General features: G+C 56.4%; 2 protein-coding genes across 3 annotated transcripts; both read left to right on the forward strand.

Moving 5' to 3' along the window:
- Positions 1-6,969: 6,969 nt before the first annotated feature.
- On the forward strand, positions 6,970-10,995 carry FIS1 (fission, mitochondrial 1). Of its 2 annotated transcripts, none has more exons than XM_030301461.1 (5): positions 6,970-7,139; positions 8,024-8,156; positions 9,464-9,540; positions 9,979-10,084; positions 10,681-10,995. In XM_030301461.1, the coding sequence occupies exons 1-5, from the start codon at positions 7,095-7,097 to the stop codon at positions 10,776-10,778; spliced, it is 459 nt and encodes a 152-aa protein (XP_030157321.1). In that variant the 5' UTR covers positions 6,970-7,094; the 3' UTR covers positions 10,779-10,995. The 2 variants fall into 2 exon arrangements, with proteins under 2 accessions (XP_030157321.1, XP_030157322.1); XM_030301462.1 differs by lacking the exon at positions 6,970-7,139 and adding an exon at positions 7,841-7,977.
- Positions 10,996-12,436: 1,441 nt separating this feature from the next.
- CLDN15 (claudin 15) lies at positions 12,437-17,718 on the forward strand. Its single transcript, XM_030301452.1, has 5 exons — positions 12,437-13,281; positions 15,893-16,057; positions 16,964-17,045; positions 17,113-17,229; positions 17,312-17,718. The coding sequence occupies exons 1-5, from the start codon at positions 13,065-13,067 to the stop codon at positions 17,430-17,432; spliced, it is 702 nt and encodes a 233-aa protein (XP_030157312.1). The 5' UTR covers positions 12,437-13,064; the 3' UTR covers positions 17,433-17,718.

Genomic DNA, 17,718 nt, shown 5'->3' on the forward strand with positions numbered 1-17,718 from the left:
AGAGAGAGAAAGAGAGAGCTAGCAGGGGAGGGGCAGAGAGAGAGGCAGAGAGAAAGAATCCCAAGCAGGCTCTGTCTGCACCAGCAGCACAGAGCTTGACTCCAACTCGGGGCTTGAACTCACGAACTGTGAGATCATGGCCTGGGCCAAAAACAAGTGTCCGATGCTTAACTGATGAGCCACCGGATGCCCCAGCAGCGAACGTGAATTACAACAAAAATGCAAAACCTTCCTCCCTATATGGCAGAATCTTTACCCAGTAAACCCATGACATTCTGGGAAAAGGGCCCCTGGCCCCGGTCCGAGCAACTCCACTCATCGTTGGTGACATATATAGCCACATTCTGGAAGGTCAGTGGGGTCCTGAAAGAATTCCTAGAGTCTGTAGCCCAGTCGCTCAGGGTCGGACAAGGACGGCGTACGAGGTTGGGGTAAAAGATGCTCTCGATCCTTTTTCGGCAGCTTGAATTCATTGCTGAACAAAATGAATGAAAATTCACTGACCCAGAAAATTCTCTTGCCTCCTTCTGAATTTTCCTTCTTCTTCTCTTTCCCAAAACCTAAAACCAAAGGGGTAAATGGCAAAGGTGATGTTATTTCCAGAATAGACAAGCAGGAACATCATACCTAAACAGTTTAACTTAAGGTACATCTGTTGTCTGAAAAAAATGCCTCTTGGGGTGCCTGGGTGGCTCAGTCGGTTGAGTGTCTGATTTCGGCTCAGGTCATGGTCTCGAAGTTCGTGAGTTCCGGTCAGGTCTGTGTGGACAGCTCAGAGCCTGAGCCTGCTTTGGATTCTGTGTCTCCCTCGCTCTCTGCTCCTCCCCCACTCCCATTCTGTCTCTCCCTCTCAGAAATAAACATTTAAAAAAGGTTATTTTTCCATATGCTTACTCTGCCTCTCCCTGCCCATGCCTCCTTCTTCAAAAAATCTTTTCCTGTCCTTATCACACTAGTGAAATTACTCCCCGTCAGTTCACCACAAATGACCAACTATTGTCAAATCTGATGGCCTAGTTTTGGTCCTCATCCTACTTCATGTCTGTGCACTTAAAAAAAATGTTTTTCATGCTTATTTATTTTTTTGAGAGAGAGAGAGTGCGCAAGCAGGGAGGGAGAGAGAGGGGGAGATACAGAATCGGAAGCAGGCTCCAGGCTCTGAGCTGTCAGCACAGGGCCCGACACAGGGCTCGAACCCATGAACTGCGAGCTCATGACTTGAGTCAATGTCGGACGCTTAACCGACTGAGCCACCCAGGCGCCCCGTGTCTCTGCAACCTTTAAAATAATTGTCCACTGGCATCTACTGAAATCTCTCTTGGCTCTCAAGACACCAACTTTCCTGGACTTTTTTTTGGCAGCTCCTATGTCTACTTCTTATCTCCTTGCCTCTCTTCTCTTCTGACTACTTGGGAAGGTTCTCCAGCCCCTGGAGTTCTGGCTTCTATTTGTACAATCTCTGTTTACCTGTTTTTCCTTCTACATATTTAAAGAATGGTTCAATCTTACACCAAGCTAGAAATCTAGAAGCACTCCCTCGTCTTCCACATCCATTTGGTCACCAAGTTCTGTTCATTTTCTCAGAGAAACATTTCCTCCTACTATTTTCCTGTTACTTTCATTGCCAGGGCCTTAGCCTGTCTTCATTGATTCTAGCCTGACCTAACACTATCTCTTTCAAACCAGTCTCCCTGCCCCTCAGGACAGCCTCCCCACTACAGTTGTAAGATTTGCCATTTCTCATAAATACGGCAGATCCTGTCCTTCTTGGAAAGCCATTTTCTCTGCCTAAAAAAATGAAGTGTAACTATCACCGCACGGCACACAAGTTCTCTGTGATTTATTCTGCAGCCGCCTCTCCGGTAGTCCTCCCACAACACTTTCCCTCCCACACCTGGCCTTCTCCTCGAGACTACCTCGAGGGCTCCCTGTTCCTAGACTACCTTTTCTCACCTTCTCCACCTGGCATTCCTATCCTTCAAGACCCTGGTTCAAATGTCAACTCACATTTCTTCCCTGAAGACTTTCCTGCCACCACAGGCCAGGTGGGTTATCATCCATTTGAATGGTAATGATAGCTTAACCTTTATAAATTGCTTGTTCTGTGTGCCAAGTTCTTTATTTTCATCATCTCACATTTCCTTCTCATTACAGATTCCCTAGGAAGGCATTAGGATTTTTATCCTGATTTTTCAGCTGAAGAAACTGAAGCTTAGCTAGATTACAGCAAATTGACTACGGTCACAAGTCTATAGACAGTTGAGACTCAGTTGGCCTCTTCCACTGCCCACTGGTTCTCGAAGTCCAGTGTGCATCAAAATTGCCCATAGGATGGGCACCTGGGTGGCTCAGTCGGTTGAACGGCTGAACATCCAGCTCTTGATTTTGGCTCAGGTCATGATCCCAGGGTCATGGGATGGAGGGCTGCTTTGGGCTTGCGCGGAGCATGGAGCCTGCTTGAGATTCTCTCTCCCTCTGCCCCTCTCCCTGGCTTGCCCACACTCTCTCTAAAAGAAAAAAAAAAAATTTTTTTACCCATAGGGCTGGTAGAAACACCAACTGCTGCCCCCCCACCCCCCAGCAGACTTTGTGATTCAGTGCGTGTGAAATCCAATAGCCTGCATTTAAAAAAAAAATTTTTTTTAACTTTATTTATTAATGAGAGACAGAGAGACACACAGCGTGAGCAGGGGAGGGGGTAGAGAGAGGGGGAGACACAGAATCTGAAATAGGCTCCAGGCTCTGAGCTGTCAGCACAGAGCCCGAAGCGGGGCTCGAACTCACAAACTGTGAGATCATGACCTGAGCGGAAGCCGGTCGCCTAACCAACTGAGCCACCCAGGCGCCCCTATCTGCATTTTTTTTTTTTTTTTTTTTTTTTTTTTTTTTTTTTTTTTTTTTTTTTTTTTAGCGTTTATTTTTGAGAGAGAAAGCAAACAAATGGAAGCGGGCAGAGAGAGAGAGGATCTAAAGCCGGCTCTGTGCTGAGAGCGGAAAGCCGGAAGCAGAGCTTGAAACCACTAACTGTGAGAGCACGACCTCACTGCTGAAGCAGGAGGTTTAAGCCATTGAGCGCCCCCAGGCGCCCCAATTATCTGCATTTCTAAAGAATTCCCAGGTGATGCCCATGCTGATGGTCCAGAGACTGCACTTTGACAAAGTTTCACACTTTTGCTCCTGAAAGCGTCTTAGAAAATCTACAGCATCAGCCTCCTGTGGGAGCTTCTTAGAAATGCAACACCTTGGGCTTCATCCTGGCCCTACTGAATCAGACTGCATTTTTAACAAGATTCCAGGCGATTCGTGTGCACTTCGGGTTTGTGTGTGCACGTCGTGTGTATCCATCACACACTTTTGAACCGAGACAGACTCTAAAGGAGACAACACGTAAATTTTAGTTTACAGAGAAAAATCTCTGGGGCAACAGTTAACAGGGAGCACTTCGGTCACCCCGGGGTCACAGAGCCAGGGGAAGAGCTTCCAAAGTCCCAGGCCTTGGCGCCCACCACCCCGCCTGCAAATCGCGCCACGCTCCGCCTCTCTCTCGGAGCCGAGCCCGTTAATTGGCCATCGGCGTCCCGCCCCGCCCCCCCCGCCGGGCTCGGCTCGGCCCCGCCTCCCCGAGGAGGCGGCTACTGCGCAGACGTTCTCCCTGCGGCTCCGCGGGTCCTCCGGGACCACCGAGCCCTCTTCCTAGAGTAGCCCCGGAGAAGGCATCCGCTCCTCCCTTCCTCGGGAGCCAATTTAACCGCCACCCGGAAGTGCAAATGTCTCCGTAGTTCTCAGCGCCAGTGGTTACTCTTTCATTCACCCCACGAACGATGCTTGGGTGCCTGGCCTTTGACAGAGAAATGAACGAGACCCAGTCCCTGTCCACATCAAGGACTGAAGGGCTGGGTGGCAAACGCTATACCTCCGAGGAACTGGAGGCGCGGGGACCGGATAGAAGAAAGCTGTCCGGGAGGCGTGACGGCCCTGGGGCTGGCAGTCGCCTGCCCTGTTGGCACTCCGGTGTTTGGTGAACGGAGAGCATTCCGGGTGGAAGAAAGGTGGCTGCCAGGAAAACGTCTCGGCGTGCAGGACGGGTGGGTGCCAGGAGATAAAGCTGGAAAGGTAAGCAGGGGCGACCCTGACGGGCTTCACGTGCGTGATAAGACATTTGCACAATGTTCTCCGTAGCCCAGACGGCGTTTTACTCAGCCCTGATTTACACTTTAAAGTACAACTGGCAGCCAGGCTGGGTTGGAGGAGGAAAAAATCTGAAGTATGTATGAAGTATGGTGACAGAATGGAGGCGGAGGTGGGCTGATAATTCATTTATTCATTAGCAGTCTTGTCTCTTCCATGGAGATGGAACTCGTGTGAGAGAAGAACTGTGTCTGTTTAGTTCATTTCTCTTGCCCAGCACTCAGAAGAGTGCCTGGCACACGTAGGCCTCAAACTACTGTTTGTTGGATGGATGGATGGATGGATGGATGGATGGACGGACGGACGGATGAGCTTGCGGTGGATAGGACTTTCTGATTGGATAGCAGAGGAAAGTGGGAAGTGTAGGTGAGCGATCACCGGAGACGCGAGGAACACAAATAGTGGAATCCTGTTTAGTGGGTGTTTGCTGAGCTCTTTTCGTGGGCTGCCCACTAACAAGAGGCTGTAGGGCAAAAGACCAGAGCAGGCTTGCAACTAATACTGTAGTCAAGGGAGGGGCCCAGGGCCCAGAGTGTGCTAACAAGTGCCAACTCTAGGTTTTAGTCCCACTAACAACAACAACAAAAAATGTCAGCTTCCTTTCTGACCACTTACAGGACCAAGTTGAGAAGTGCATGCTTTTTCGTTTTGTTTTGAATATTACCATCCACATCCAAAGAGTCCAGATGACTCTGACTTTCAAGCTGTGTGTTATTTTGTTATATCGATGCGTCATCATTTAATAAAACAATTCCCTGGAGCTTTTGTTGTCTGTTTACCTCCAAAGATAATGCAGGAATGAATATCTTCATGGCTTCCTTTTCCTTTTTCCTTTTTTTTTTTTTTTTGTTTTTTTTGTTTTTTGCTTTTGTTGACCATTTCACAGATTACCAGTTAAGTAATATTACATCTTGTAGCTTTTACTACACACTCCCTCGTTGCTTTCCAAAAAGTTAATGATGGCGACTGCAGTATTTATTTACACAACAATTACAAATTGAGTATCTACTAGTGGTAGGCACTGAGTTGAGCTCTAGGGGTATAATATGGGCAATATAGACACAGACCCTGCTGTCGTGTAGCTTCCAGCCTCTAATGGGAGGGTGGCATTCATCAGGTTATCACACAAGTGTGTAATTGCAAACAGACAAATAGTGTGAATTAAAAATACTGGCCGCTAGCCAAGACAGTGAAACCAGTATTATAATTTCAGCAGCACTGGTGGTAGTTTGCGGGGTTTTATTTTTAATTTTCCTACTGTACTATCTAACAAATGGTTTCTCAGTGTTGCCTTGCCTTTTAGATTTTAAGTTAAAGCCAATTGTTTCTCTCTAGTTCACCCTGCTGCTTAAGGGGAGTCCTCTATTGTAAACCAGCAAAAAATTACAAATTTAGGCCTGAGGTTTTTAAAGATGAATAGCTAGAGTGTACTTATGAACTTGTTCTACCCTCTCCTTTATCTTTTTTTTTTTTTTTTTTTTTTCAATTTTTTTTTTTTTTTTCAACGTTTATTTATTTTTGGGACAGAGAGAGACAGAGCATGAATGGGGGAGGGGCAGAGAGAGAGGGAGACACAGAATCGGAAACAGGCTGCAGGCTCTGAGCCATCAGCCCAGAGCCCGACGCGGGGCTCGAACTCACGGACACGAGATCGTGACCTGGCTGAAGTCGGACGCTTAACCGACTGCGCCACCCAGGCGCCCCTCTCCTTTATCTTTTAATGGGACTCCTCATATCAGTCATTTCAACTGTCTGAGCTCAATAGAGAAGAATAATTCTTGCCTACCTAACTCACAAGGCTACTATGAGAATTAAACAAACAAACAAAAAAATTAAAAGAGCTTTGCAAACACGAAAGATGTTTGGATGATAATCTCCTGCGTCTGCACTGCCCTATTTACTTTTGTTCGCTTTATTTCATGTATATTTAACACATATTCATTGGACGTTGATCTTGTGTCAGGTGCTGGAGACGCACAAATGAACAAGAGCCTATCTGTGCCCTCATGGAACTTACATTGTAATGTGCACTGGAGCACTGTGGGTCAAGGTGAAAAGAATTCGAAAGTCACTACCTACCCAGTCCCATCACTGCACAGCACAGGAACCAGAGGAGTGCACATTTACCTTTCCCAGGTTTTGATTGTTCCTCGCTGCCCACGTGACCCACGGCCGATGTTCCCTCTCAGGCACACCCGGAGGATGCTTTATCTAAGTATTAAAAGATTGGACCCTGTCTGCAAGTAATGGGGTAACAACTTTCAATTCCCATTTAAAGATTTCCGTATTATCCCCTATGCGTATGCACTGCGGTTTCTGGGTGTATGTTAACAGGTCCAGTTGTCAGTCCTCTTGTAAGGGTCAGCAGAGGCCCTAAAAACCTTGGGACCAGTTATGATTTTGTTACAGGCACCGAAATGTCACATAGCCTCCGGGTTCCTAGGCCTAGAGGGGGTGGGGCCGGAGGAGAGGAAGGTTTAGATCAAGCCGGGTCCTCCAACTTCTTCTTTCTGCTGTTTCTGAGCCCAAGGGCCAGCTAGAAGACACAGTTCCAAACTTTATTAAGGCAGCCTCGGTGAAGGAAGGCACATACAGGGAACTCGGGAGGACGAGCGGGGGGACTCGGAGTTGCAGCGGGAGCCGTCCGCAGGTGGAGAGGGAAGGGGGTCGGGCGGAGCTTGCGCATTAGTGCCCCAACCCGTGCGCCGAGGGCGCCGGAAGGAAGGGGCGGGGCGTCCCCCGGCGGCGGGGCGGGCTCGGCATCAGCAACTTGAGGTGATTGGCTCTGCGTGGGGAGGGGGCTCGCTTCCGCCGGACGACGGAAGCGGCCCTCCGGCCCTACCAGTGGGCCATGGAGACGGTGGCACAGTAGCGACCTAGGTGTAAGGATTGCAGGGGCGGCGGCCATGGAGGCCGTACTGAACGAGCTGGTGTCTGTGGACGACCTGCTGGTGAGGCCTGGCCCCGAGGGAGGGAGAGGGAACATTCGGACGGGCGGGTCCTGAGGAGAGTCCGAGTGGGGCCAGACCCTCTACCCAGCACCAGGCTCTCCTAGGGAGGCCGAACTACGGCTCCCGGCACCCTCTGCAGCGTCCGGCTTCTGCCCAGAGGCTCTTCTTTGTCCCGGAGGCCAATGGGACTTGTAGTTTCCTGCACCACCACGCCCCAGACTCGGGGCCTGGAGTCTGGGGTGGAAAGACTGACCAGTTCTGAGTGCGTGCAGGAGTTAGGAGGTCAGGGTGCGGACACCTGTATTTGAGTGTTCCTTCGGTGACAGGGGAATATAGCGACTAGCATGAAGTTTCAGATGTTTCTCACCGAAACCGGCACGGTGCTAAGTGCATTGCCGGCGATATCTCAGTCCTTGTAGCTCTAGGAAGTGGGCACTACTCTTATTCCCACTTAGCGGATCAGAAAAGGCCCAGACCCAGCCGGGTGGGGCTGGCTGGGGGAAGCAGCCACCGACGAGGGACGGCGTGGGCTGTTGTTGAGCTGTTCGGACAGCGTGTTTACTGTTCAGCCAGCCGCTCGGGGTCAGCTGCTTCGCCGGCGGTGCCTGGAGCCGCCACCAGGTGGCATCTCCGCTCGGTACCACTAGGGGGAGGGAAGTGGACAGGGGTAGTGTCGGGGGAGACACCCTGCTGCCAAGAAGCAGAGTACCTGGATCCCAGGGATGGAGATGGCGGAAGCCGGGATGCCAGGTGCCAAGGCCCGCGAGGGAAACGTGACAGAGACTGGGGAAGATGGAGTGTAGCTGGGAAATGGACACCCAGGTCCTGGTAGAGAATGGTTCGTCCCTTCCTTTCTAAATGACTCCTCTCCTCTCTTGTGGCAGAAGTTTGAAAAGAAATTTCAGTCTGAGAAGGCAGGAGGCTCCGTGTCCAAGAGCACGCAGTTTGAGTACGCCTGGTGCCTGGTGCGAAGCAAGTACAATGATGACATCCGCAAAGGCATCGCACTACTGGAGGGTGAGGTGCTAGGCTACCCGACCCTCCCCTTCCCGGTGGCCTTTGGGTCCGTCCTGCCCTTCCCAACCACCGTGGCCTCCTTCCCTCCCTCCATCTCAAGTGCTGGGATCCTGTGTCGACATGGGACCCTGTAGCTGTCACCTCACAGTTATTTGCCAGTAAACGCACTGCAACAGAGGGCTGCACCCTGGCCTGGCTTCGCCCAGTTTGCTTGTGGCGTCATCACTGTTTAGCCAGACAGAACCATGGCGCGTCACTCCCCCCAGGACTCAGTGATCTGGCAGTCTGACAGAAGGAGGGTGACTTGTCTGAGGTGACACAGCTGATGAATTAATGGCTGAATTAGGACTAGAAGCTCCTGTCTTGTGTGTCCCAGGCCCTTGCTCTTTGGCCCCACCATGTTGCTTACTCAGCAGCAGTTGAAAACCTTTCGTGAGGGTGGCATGGGATTAGTGCAAACCTGCGAGCAGATGGTGCTTTTTTGATTGGAATCCTGTCTCCCGTTGGTTTTCGATAGGTCACTGTTTTGTCAGAGGCCATACTTGACCTCCAGATTTCTCTGTACCCTGTACCCGCTTTCTCTTGGCCAAGTATTCACGTGGAAGCAAACAGTACACTAGCGAAGGACGGCTATTGTGAATCGATAAAAATAAGAATCTTTTTAAATGCAAATAACCTCACCCGGCATCTGCCTAAGTTGCTAATTCAGATTTCTCAGGCTTCCTTTACTGCAGGGCATACCTGTAGAAGATGTCTCTGAGCGTTGCCACTTCTAGCTGAGGAGAAAGTACGGGCACTGGGAAAGATTTATGAACACCTGCAAAGCTACTTAGCCCCAAATTGTACAGAAGCCTCTGCGAAGTCACTGAATTAAGATAGAGTCAGGCGGGGGTCATTCAGAGAATGCTAATTGAAGGGGAGTTTTGAGCTGATTTTTTAAAGGGGGGGGAGTGCAAATTTATTTTAACCCCAATCTGGGCAGCAAACAGCTACAGTGAGAACACACAGCGGGTACCTTTGGCTTCTCCAGTGCCTCAGTTTCCTTCCAGTTCACTTAGATGAACCAGAGCTGACCATACAGTGTTGAAACCAGGGCGTTCGTCACCGGGGTATTTGGCAGCCTGGGTTTGTGCTGCCCCGGAGCCCTGACTGGGAAGCCAAGAAGGGCCAGAGCTGAAACGGAAGCTCAGCACGGTGACTCTGTCCCGGGGTCGTACAGGGATTCGGAGAGTGGAGGGGGTCTCTGGGACACAGGCACTAGGAGAGGAGAGGAGCGGGTTTCACCCTCTTGCCGCCACCCTCCCCAGAGCTGCTGCCCAACGGGAGCAAAGAGGAGCAGCGGGATTATGTTTTCTACCTGGCTGTGGGGAACTACCGGCTCAAGGTAAGGCGGCAGCCCCCTTCTTCCCCCCCTCCCTCTCCGGGTGGGCCACCCCACCCGTCATTTCCCCTCCAGGGTAGAGCCCTGGCCGTCAGGGAGGCCGGACAGGGCAAGTGGGCAGGGGGGTGTCGGGTACAGAGGTGCAAGGCGACGGGTCCGGACGCCGAGGGAAGGTGAGGGACAGAAGATCCAGGTGCCAAGGGTGTGGGTGACCTCGGGATTGGGGTGCAGCCCCGAGCCTTGGGTGGTTATCTCCCCAGGCTTATCACCCCCACACGGTTGGGGTTGTTTGTGGACTCTACTCCGTTGGGTGGGGCCGGAGGGAGGGAGGAGGTGGGGGTAGAGGGAGGAGCCTCCGGGGCAAGTGCAGGTCCCTCTGAGGGGCTGGAAGAGGCTGGAATACTGGGGGGGGGGGTGTGTCTGTGTTTTCCCTGAGCGCAGGAATATGAGAAGGCACTAAAGTATGTGCGGGGGCTGCTGCAGACAGAGCCCCAGAACAACCAGGCCAAGGAACTGGAGCAGCTTATTGACAAGGCCATGAAGAAAGGTGAACCTTCCCCTCGGCCCCCCACCCCCCTGCTCCCCGCTCCCCCTGCTTGCCTGTCTCCCTGGCCCCGTCGTCCTGTCCTCCCAGGGCACCTCTCTGCTCTTCGCCAAGTCGTCTTCCTTCCCCCACGCCTGGGCTCTCTGGTCTCCCTTTATTTTGTATTTATTTAATTTTTTTAAATTTGCCCTTCAGAAGATACTTTTTTTTAATGTTTATTTATTTTTGTGAGAGGGAGAGACAGAGTGTGAACAGGTGAGGGGCACAGAGAGGGAGACCCAGAATCCAAAGCAGGCTCCAGGCTCTAAGCTGTCAGCACAGAGCCCGATGCGGGGCTCGAACCCACAAACCTCGAGACCACGACCTGAGACCTGAGCTGAAGTCGGACGCGCAACCGACTGAGCCACCCAGGCGCCCCCTCTCTGGTCTCCCTTTAAAGGACCCCTTCCCCCGCTCCAGGCACATCCTCCTCAGTCCCTCAGTCCCTTCTTTCTGTACGCCTTGGAGTCCCTTGCCTCATGACTCCAGGGGAAGAGGCGCACCGGGCAGGGTCCCTGTGGGGGCTGGGCTCCTGACAGTCTCCCTTTTCCCTTCCCCAGACGGACTAGTGGGCATGGCCATTGTTGGAGGGATGGCCCTGGGCGTGGCGGGCCTGGCTGGACTCATCGGACTTGCTGTATCCAAGTCCAAATCCTAAAGGAGACCGCGCCTCCGCCTCTGCCCAGGGATGCCTGAGAGCCTGTGGAGGACGTTCGAAGCGGGGGTGGGGGGGTGGCCGTCCATCCTTTCCGTCCCTTCCCCTGTACCCCATCACTGCCCTCCGCCTTCGGCCTCCTCTCCCCAGAGACCTGTCCAATAGCCCCAAACCACGTGCTCCGGGACGAGTGTAAATAAAACTGGGCTTTGGCTCGGAACCGCTGTGTCTGTGTGGAAGAAGGGGCGGGCTCCACTGGGCCCAAAGGTGGGGGTCACCCGTGGTCCTTTCCTGCTCGCCTCCCTACTCCTACCCGCCCCCAGGCTGGTGTGGGGTTCGCCTTTGTCCGCCAAGCTGCCCAGAGCCCACACCCTTCCTTCCTTCCCCTCCCCCAAAGCAGTGGTAGGCAGCATGGGGACACAGGGACACGGGACGTGGCCTTTGCACGGTGCTGGAATCCTGGGAGAAAGCAGTGATGGGAGGCGGGAAGGGAAGAGCTGAGGGGACAGGCCAGGATTTATGTCTCCTGTCTCCTCTGACCCACACAGCTGCCTCTTAGCACGTGGAGTTTTCCACACCAGGGGGGGCCCCCACTCGGTTTCCTCCCAAACCTCCACCCTTCTCTCCCTTTGTCTTCCTGCGCCCCCCTCCTTCCCGTCCTCTCCTGGGGAGGGGCCGCCACCCAGGGGCAGGGCTGGGCCTTCGGCGAGGACTCCTCAGGTTCTTGAGAAAGGTTGCAAACCCAGGACATCCCAGTCATAGGCTCCAAGATGGAAGGTCAGGACCCAGTCCCCACCCAGCCTGCTTTGCCCCACACCCGCCCGGTGCCAGGCTCAGCGTGGGCCTGTCTTGCTTCACCGCATACCTCTCGTTCCACAGCCAAGCCAGCCTGGCTTGGGGGGGGGGGGGGGGTTGGGGCGGAGGCACCTGAGGGGAGCGCAGAGGAGCCTGACATGGGGAGGGGGGTGATGGGATACCCTTCGGCTCCCTGATGTCCCCTGTGACCGCCTGGGGGGTAGCATCGGTTCCCCCCTACCCCTGGAGACCAAGCCCCTGCTGCGCTTGCCAGAGGAGAACCAGCGCTGCCCTGGCTGTGGCCTTGAGGCAGGAAATGATACTGTCTGCACCAGGACAGGTGCTCAGCCTCGGCTTGGGGTTGGGGCCCGGCGGTTTCTAACCCATCATAATTAATAGAGCTGGTGACAGTTCTGATAACTGAGCTGCTTAGATTAGCCACAGGATCACGTTCTGGGCCTGTGATTTATCCCCCTTGGTGGCCCTTGGCAGCGAGATCAAGCTTGTTGCCGAGAGTCAAAGATCAACCCGACGAGGGGGGAAATTCGAGTTCAAGAAGTTGAAGTTTGGAGGGAAGCAACCCACTGGTGGCCTCACCCTGTGCCCGCGGCACCCGGAGCCAGAGTGGTCCCCGAGGATGGAGCAGTTCCCACGTGCAGGGAGCTTTTGATCTGGGGTCACAGCGGTGAGGGAGCCAGTTCTAGTTCACAGAGGCAGGAACAAGCCCGAGGGGCTCAGACTCCAGGCCCTTGTGGCTCTGGTAGATGGTGGGTCTGGTTTGAATCCAGGTTGACTGGACTCCAGAGCCGCGGGTTCCGCCCAGACGCCCTGATGCCTTACTCAACCTTAATCTTCTTCGGTGACTCAGTAGCCCGAACCCTAAGTCTTTGGAGTTTCTTAAATTGTTCTCACCAACATCCAGGAGGGGGGGCTCCGCTCCCCGGATCCTGCCCCGCGAAAGGTCTGTGTGTGGCCCCGGTCTCTCAGTCACCTTCTCTTTCCTTGTCCTGGCTCCATTCTCCGGCCCCCCCGATGAGAGCTGAGTCAGAGCGACTTCCCCGCTTCCCCTCTGCTCCCAGTGCCTCCCATGGGGGCCCCCCTCAGCCCCATCCGTTCGTTGGTCACTCCCATTAGTCCTCTCCGCCCCCCTTGTGGGGCGGGGAGCCCAGAGGCTGGGGGAGGGGGTGGACTTTTGGCCCGTTCCCGTTGCTTCCCTCCATCTCCGCGTCAACAGCTGCCCGGCGCTCTGGGCTCATTCCTCTGCCCGGACCTTCGGGGAAGCAGGAACCCAGAGGGAGGGCAGGGGGCGGAAGCCGGGGGGGGGTGGGGGCAGATCTGCACCCCAGGTTGCTGCTGGCCCCCCCTGCTCTCTCCACCTTTCTCTCCAGCCTGCCTTAACACCCCTCCTTAGCCAAAGCCCCTCAAGTTCCCTTGGGGCTCAGCCCCTCCCCTCCTCTGGGGCCCCAGGCGCCCCTCAGGGCCCTGCATCTCACCATGTCGGTGGCCGTGGAGATCTTCGGCTTCTTCATGGCGGCCCTGGGGCTGCTGATGCTGGGGGTGACCCTGCCACACAGCTACTGGCGAGTGTCCACCGTGCACGGGAGCGTCATCACCACCAACACCATCTTCGAGAACCTCTGGTTTAGCTGTGCCACCGACTCCCTGGGAGTCTACAGCTGCCGGGAGTTCCCGTCCTTGCTGGCCCTCTCCGGTATGGGGTGGACAGAGCGGGGTGGCCCGCTCCAGGGGGCGGCGGGAGGCGGGGAGAGACCCCCGGGGAGGGTGACTGCTGCCCACGGTCGGGTCTTGGGCACCGAGCCGATAAGGGAGGCCTGGATCGAGCTCGGGGAGCTGGGAGTGCCCGGCGGCCCCCATCTGGAGCCGCACTGGAGACCTCGTCCCACGTGTCCCCCTGCCCTAATGTGACACCCCTAGTGGTTCCAAGTGCAGGCACCAGGGCCAGACTGCCGGGCTCAGCTGACCAGCTCGGTGCCCCCGGCAGGTGATGAAACGAGCTTCGTTCACCCCAACTGTAAAACCGGGGGAACGTGCACAGGCGCGTGGCATGGTTGTGAGTGTTGAGCTACAGCCCGGGACGTTAGCGTGATTCTCGTTGGCCCGTGTGCGCACAAGACCGACTTCAGCATCTCAGCTTTGTGGTGAGGGTGCTGGGGGTCGTGGGGGTGCAGAGGAGGCCCATCTTGGGTTCTTGGCGTTGAGACCCTTAAAAGGCATCGGTGCCACTGCCACGGCGAATTCTCAAGGGCCCTCTTCAAGCGAGACTTCCCGCGGCGCTGTGTCTGGTGGAAGCAGCTAGGGGTGTGTGTGCGTGTGTGTTCGGCGTTCTCAGGCGGTGGATTTTTTGAAGTTCTCGGAGGGCCGGAACGTACAGGTCTTTTGTTCCAGCAAGGTTCTCCTTGGTGGTGTAGCGTCTTCCTGCTTCCTGTTCACCGAGTAGTCCCCAGCATCCCTCGGGGGAGTCTTTTCGGTAGGCCCGTGCCGGAGACCAGGAGGGGAGGACCAGGTCCTCTTTTTGGTGCCACTCCCGCACCCCCCTCGGAGCCGTCGTGCTCTTCCGGTTCGCCACTGTAGGTGCCGGGAAGTGGATGGAACTAAAGCCAACACTGGGTTTGGAACAGGGCTGCGGGAATGCCAGAGATGCTCTGCGCAGTTAAGGGGTCTGCGTGGGTCTCTCGTGCCCCTGCGATTCCCAGAATCTCCTGAGCCAGCAGGGATTTCGTGCCTTCGTCCCCCTCTCCAGGATTTGCCATGTGCAGGGCACGTGCCCTCCCCAAGCTCCCGATAGAAGCTGGGTACCATCTGGACCAGAAGCCCCGAATGCCGGGTGGCCAGAAGGGACATTGCAGGCAGCCGGCTTAGCAGCACTGGCCCTTCCCGCCTCACCCATCCCTCAGCCACACCGCGGTTTGAAGAGGGGCGTTTGCCGTGAGCCTGTCGGCCCGAGAAGGGCCCCACTTGGAACTGCTGATGGAGGGGCAAGAGCCTGCTCCAGGGGGAAGGGCAGAGGGCAGCTGCCCGGCATCGGGGGTCGTCAGGGCACCCCACGTTGTGATGGTTCTTCACGCAGGCCATCACATCACAGTGCCGTCTCCGCTGGCCTGGCTGCGTGGGGCGCGGGCAACCCCGTTTCACCCAAGCTGGAAAACTACAAGCACAAGCGTTAACCGGCCCACAGCCCCACAGGTGGTAGGGGTGCCGGAACCCAGGCTGGCGGATACTCTGGTCCCGAGGGGGGTCCTGACTATTATTTAATCCCCCACAGCCGCCCAGCCCACGCTCCCTCGTGGCCCATCAATAATCTCTCCTTCGTCTACCACAGCGGCCTAGGGACCCAGGGCTGGTCAGCCCTGGATAGAGAGGATACGGGGGAGGGGGGAACCCCAGAGGGAGTGGCTGGGAGTGAGAAAGTGCTCCCAGAGAACTTTGTCCCTCCTCTCTACCCGCCAACTCCGGGCCACTTCACATCCTCCTGGCAGGGACCCAGCGTCTTCAGCACCAGTGGCACGGCCCCACCCAGGAAAGGGGAACAAGGTCCTTGGGGTGGTTGGCAAGTATCAAAGAGAAGGGGGAAGAGGGGCCGGGAAGGAAACTGGCTGTTTCCTTCAGCTTTGAGAAAGGGGAAACCGAGGCATCCAATGTATATGAGCTAGATGTGCTTGGATTGTCCTTAGCCTAGATACCCCACTTTCCAGATCAGAACCAGCCCCCACCCAGTAACCCACGGGCAACTGCTGCCCCCTACAGGTCACTGCAGGAGAAAGCTCACTTCATGATGTCTAGGGGCTGTGCCACGTGGGACCTAGAGAGAAGCAGATGTGGGGCAGGGGCTGAGTACTCAAGTGCAATTTCTGTCATTCGCGACGGAGCAGTGGTTCTCGGCTGCGATTGGGGGCGACTTTGTCCCCCAGGGGTCATTGACAACGTCTAGACATTTTGATGGTCCCTCTTGGAGCAGACTCCTGCTGACATCTAGTGGGTAGAGGCCAAGGATGCTGCTGAACATCCCACAGGGCCCAGAACGGCCCCCAGACCAAAGCAGTAGCTGGCCAAAGTGTCAGTAGTGCTAAGGAGACAGCCAGTAAGCAGGTGCGCCGAACCAGGGGCGGGGCGGGGCCTGAGTTGAGCCCCTAGGAAGGAGGGGCGTCAGGGCTCCAGAGGAATAGGGCCCCGAAGGGGAAGGAGGGGACTTGAGGGCCTTTATGGACTGAGACCCGAGCAGGGGCTGGCTGTAAGGGGCTGGCTCAGCCCCGGAGGGGGAAGGGGCCAGCTTAGGGACCCATGGCTGCGCCCCGCCTCCCCAGGGTACCTCCAGGCCTGCCGGGCGCTCATGATCACCGCCATCTTCCTGGGCTTCCTGGGCCTCTTCCTAGGCATGGCGGGGCTGCGCTGCATAAACATCGGGAGCATGGAGCTCTCCAGGAAGGCCAGGCTGGCCGCCGTCGCAGGGGCCCTGCACATACTGGCTGGTAACTGGGGGAAGGTGGTGGTGGGTGTGCCCTGCGTTGTCGTGGGGGGGAGGGTGTTGAGAGTGGCGCCAGCAGACCCGGGGTCCCCTGTCGCCTCCAACTCCCCACTCCGGCGGGCGTCTCACCCTCCCCATTGAATGGACACCCGCCCTCTCTGCTCAGCTCTTCCCTGCCTCCCCGTTCACCCCAGCCTCACTCATGCTCCCCCAATCAATCCATCAGCAATGTTTCTTGAGCCCCCACTAGGAGCCAGGCATGAGCAAAGGTGAGAGGTTACAGCCTGGCCGGGGATACCGGAGTCTGGGGTGCGCGGGGTGCAAGCACACTGCGCACAGCAACAGCACCTTTGTCAGTCTGTAAAGCACGCGCACGTTACCGCCTCACAGCCAGCCTGCGAGGTAGGGTGGGTCTTGCCCTGTTCTCCAGATGTGGGAACGGGCTCCTTACTGGAGGCGCCCCCAGAGGGCGGCAAGGCTGGTCCTGTAGCCCAGGGGTCTCACTGGCCTCAGGCCTTCACTGCGCTGGGTGACAGAGGCAGGTCACAGGCTCCGGGGGGGTCGGGGAGGCCGAAGGAAAGGGGTGTCGGGGCAGACTCTGCGGGAGGATTGCCCGGACAGCCGCACTTTCCAGGGTGGGTAGGATTTGGATGGGGCAGATTCCAAACGAGGCAACGATGTGATCAAGATGCTGGGCAGGAAGGGCAGAGCGTGGGAGACTAGGCAAGAAAGGGGGGCTGCGGTTGGGACCCGAGGGGAAAGTCATGAGCTAGGGAGCGCAAAAGAAAGAGAGGGAGTGCAACTTGCTCTTGGGCGTCCAGATCTCGGGGCCGCCCGCGTGTGGCCCTCCCCCAGCTCCCTCCCTCCGCTGGGCCTGGGGCGCGAGCGCCGCCCTCCTCTCCCTCCCCAGGTTTCTGCGGGATGGTGGCCATCTCCTGGTACGCCTTCAACATCACCCGGGAATTCTTCGACCCCTTGTATCCCGGGACCAAGTAAGTGTGGGAGCCCCGGCCTGGAGGGCAGTGGGTGGGACTCCGCCCTCACCGTCCCTGTCCCCAGGTACGAGCTGGGCCCCGCCCTCTACCTGGGCTGGAGCGCTTCCCTGCTCGCCATCCTGGGCGGCGTCTGCCTCGGCTCCACCTGCTGCCGCACTCCCGACGCGGCCCCGGCCCCCAGGTAGGGACCGGCGCGCGTGGCGGCGAGGGGGAGGGGCGGGAGCGGGGTCGCCCCACCGCTGACCCAGGCCCCTCCGACCCAGGCTCCCCTACGAGGCCTCCGCGGTGCGGTCCCCCGGCCTCGCCGCCCCCCTGCACCCCGCGGTCTCGGACGAAGAAGGCGACAGCAGCTTTGGCAAATACGGGAAGAACGCTTACGTGTAGAAGGCCCGTGGACCCCGTGCCCCTGCCTCTGCCCCCAGCGGCCGGAGGTCCCGCCAACCCCGGGCTGCAGGCCACGCCCCGACTCCGCCCCGTGCCCCCGAGCCACGCCCGGCTCTGACCGCGCCTCCTTCGTCTGACCGAGAACCTGCCTCCTGAGAACTCACCTCGGACTCCTGAGGCAGGACCTTCTGGGGCTGGGCTCTGGTTGGTTAAGGGAGCAGAGGCGACCCCGACTGTTTGTATTCTGTGTGATCTATGCAGAAATAAATTTGTACTGTGAACTGTT

The sequence above is a fragment of the Lynx canadensis genome, chromosome E3, assembly GCF_007474595.2.
Source record: "Lynx canadensis isolate LIC74 chromosome E3, mLynCan4.pri.v2, whole genome shotgun sequence".
Classification (NCBI taxonomy): domain Eukaryota; kingdom Metazoa; phylum Chordata; class Mammalia; order Carnivora; family Felidae; genus Lynx; species Lynx canadensis.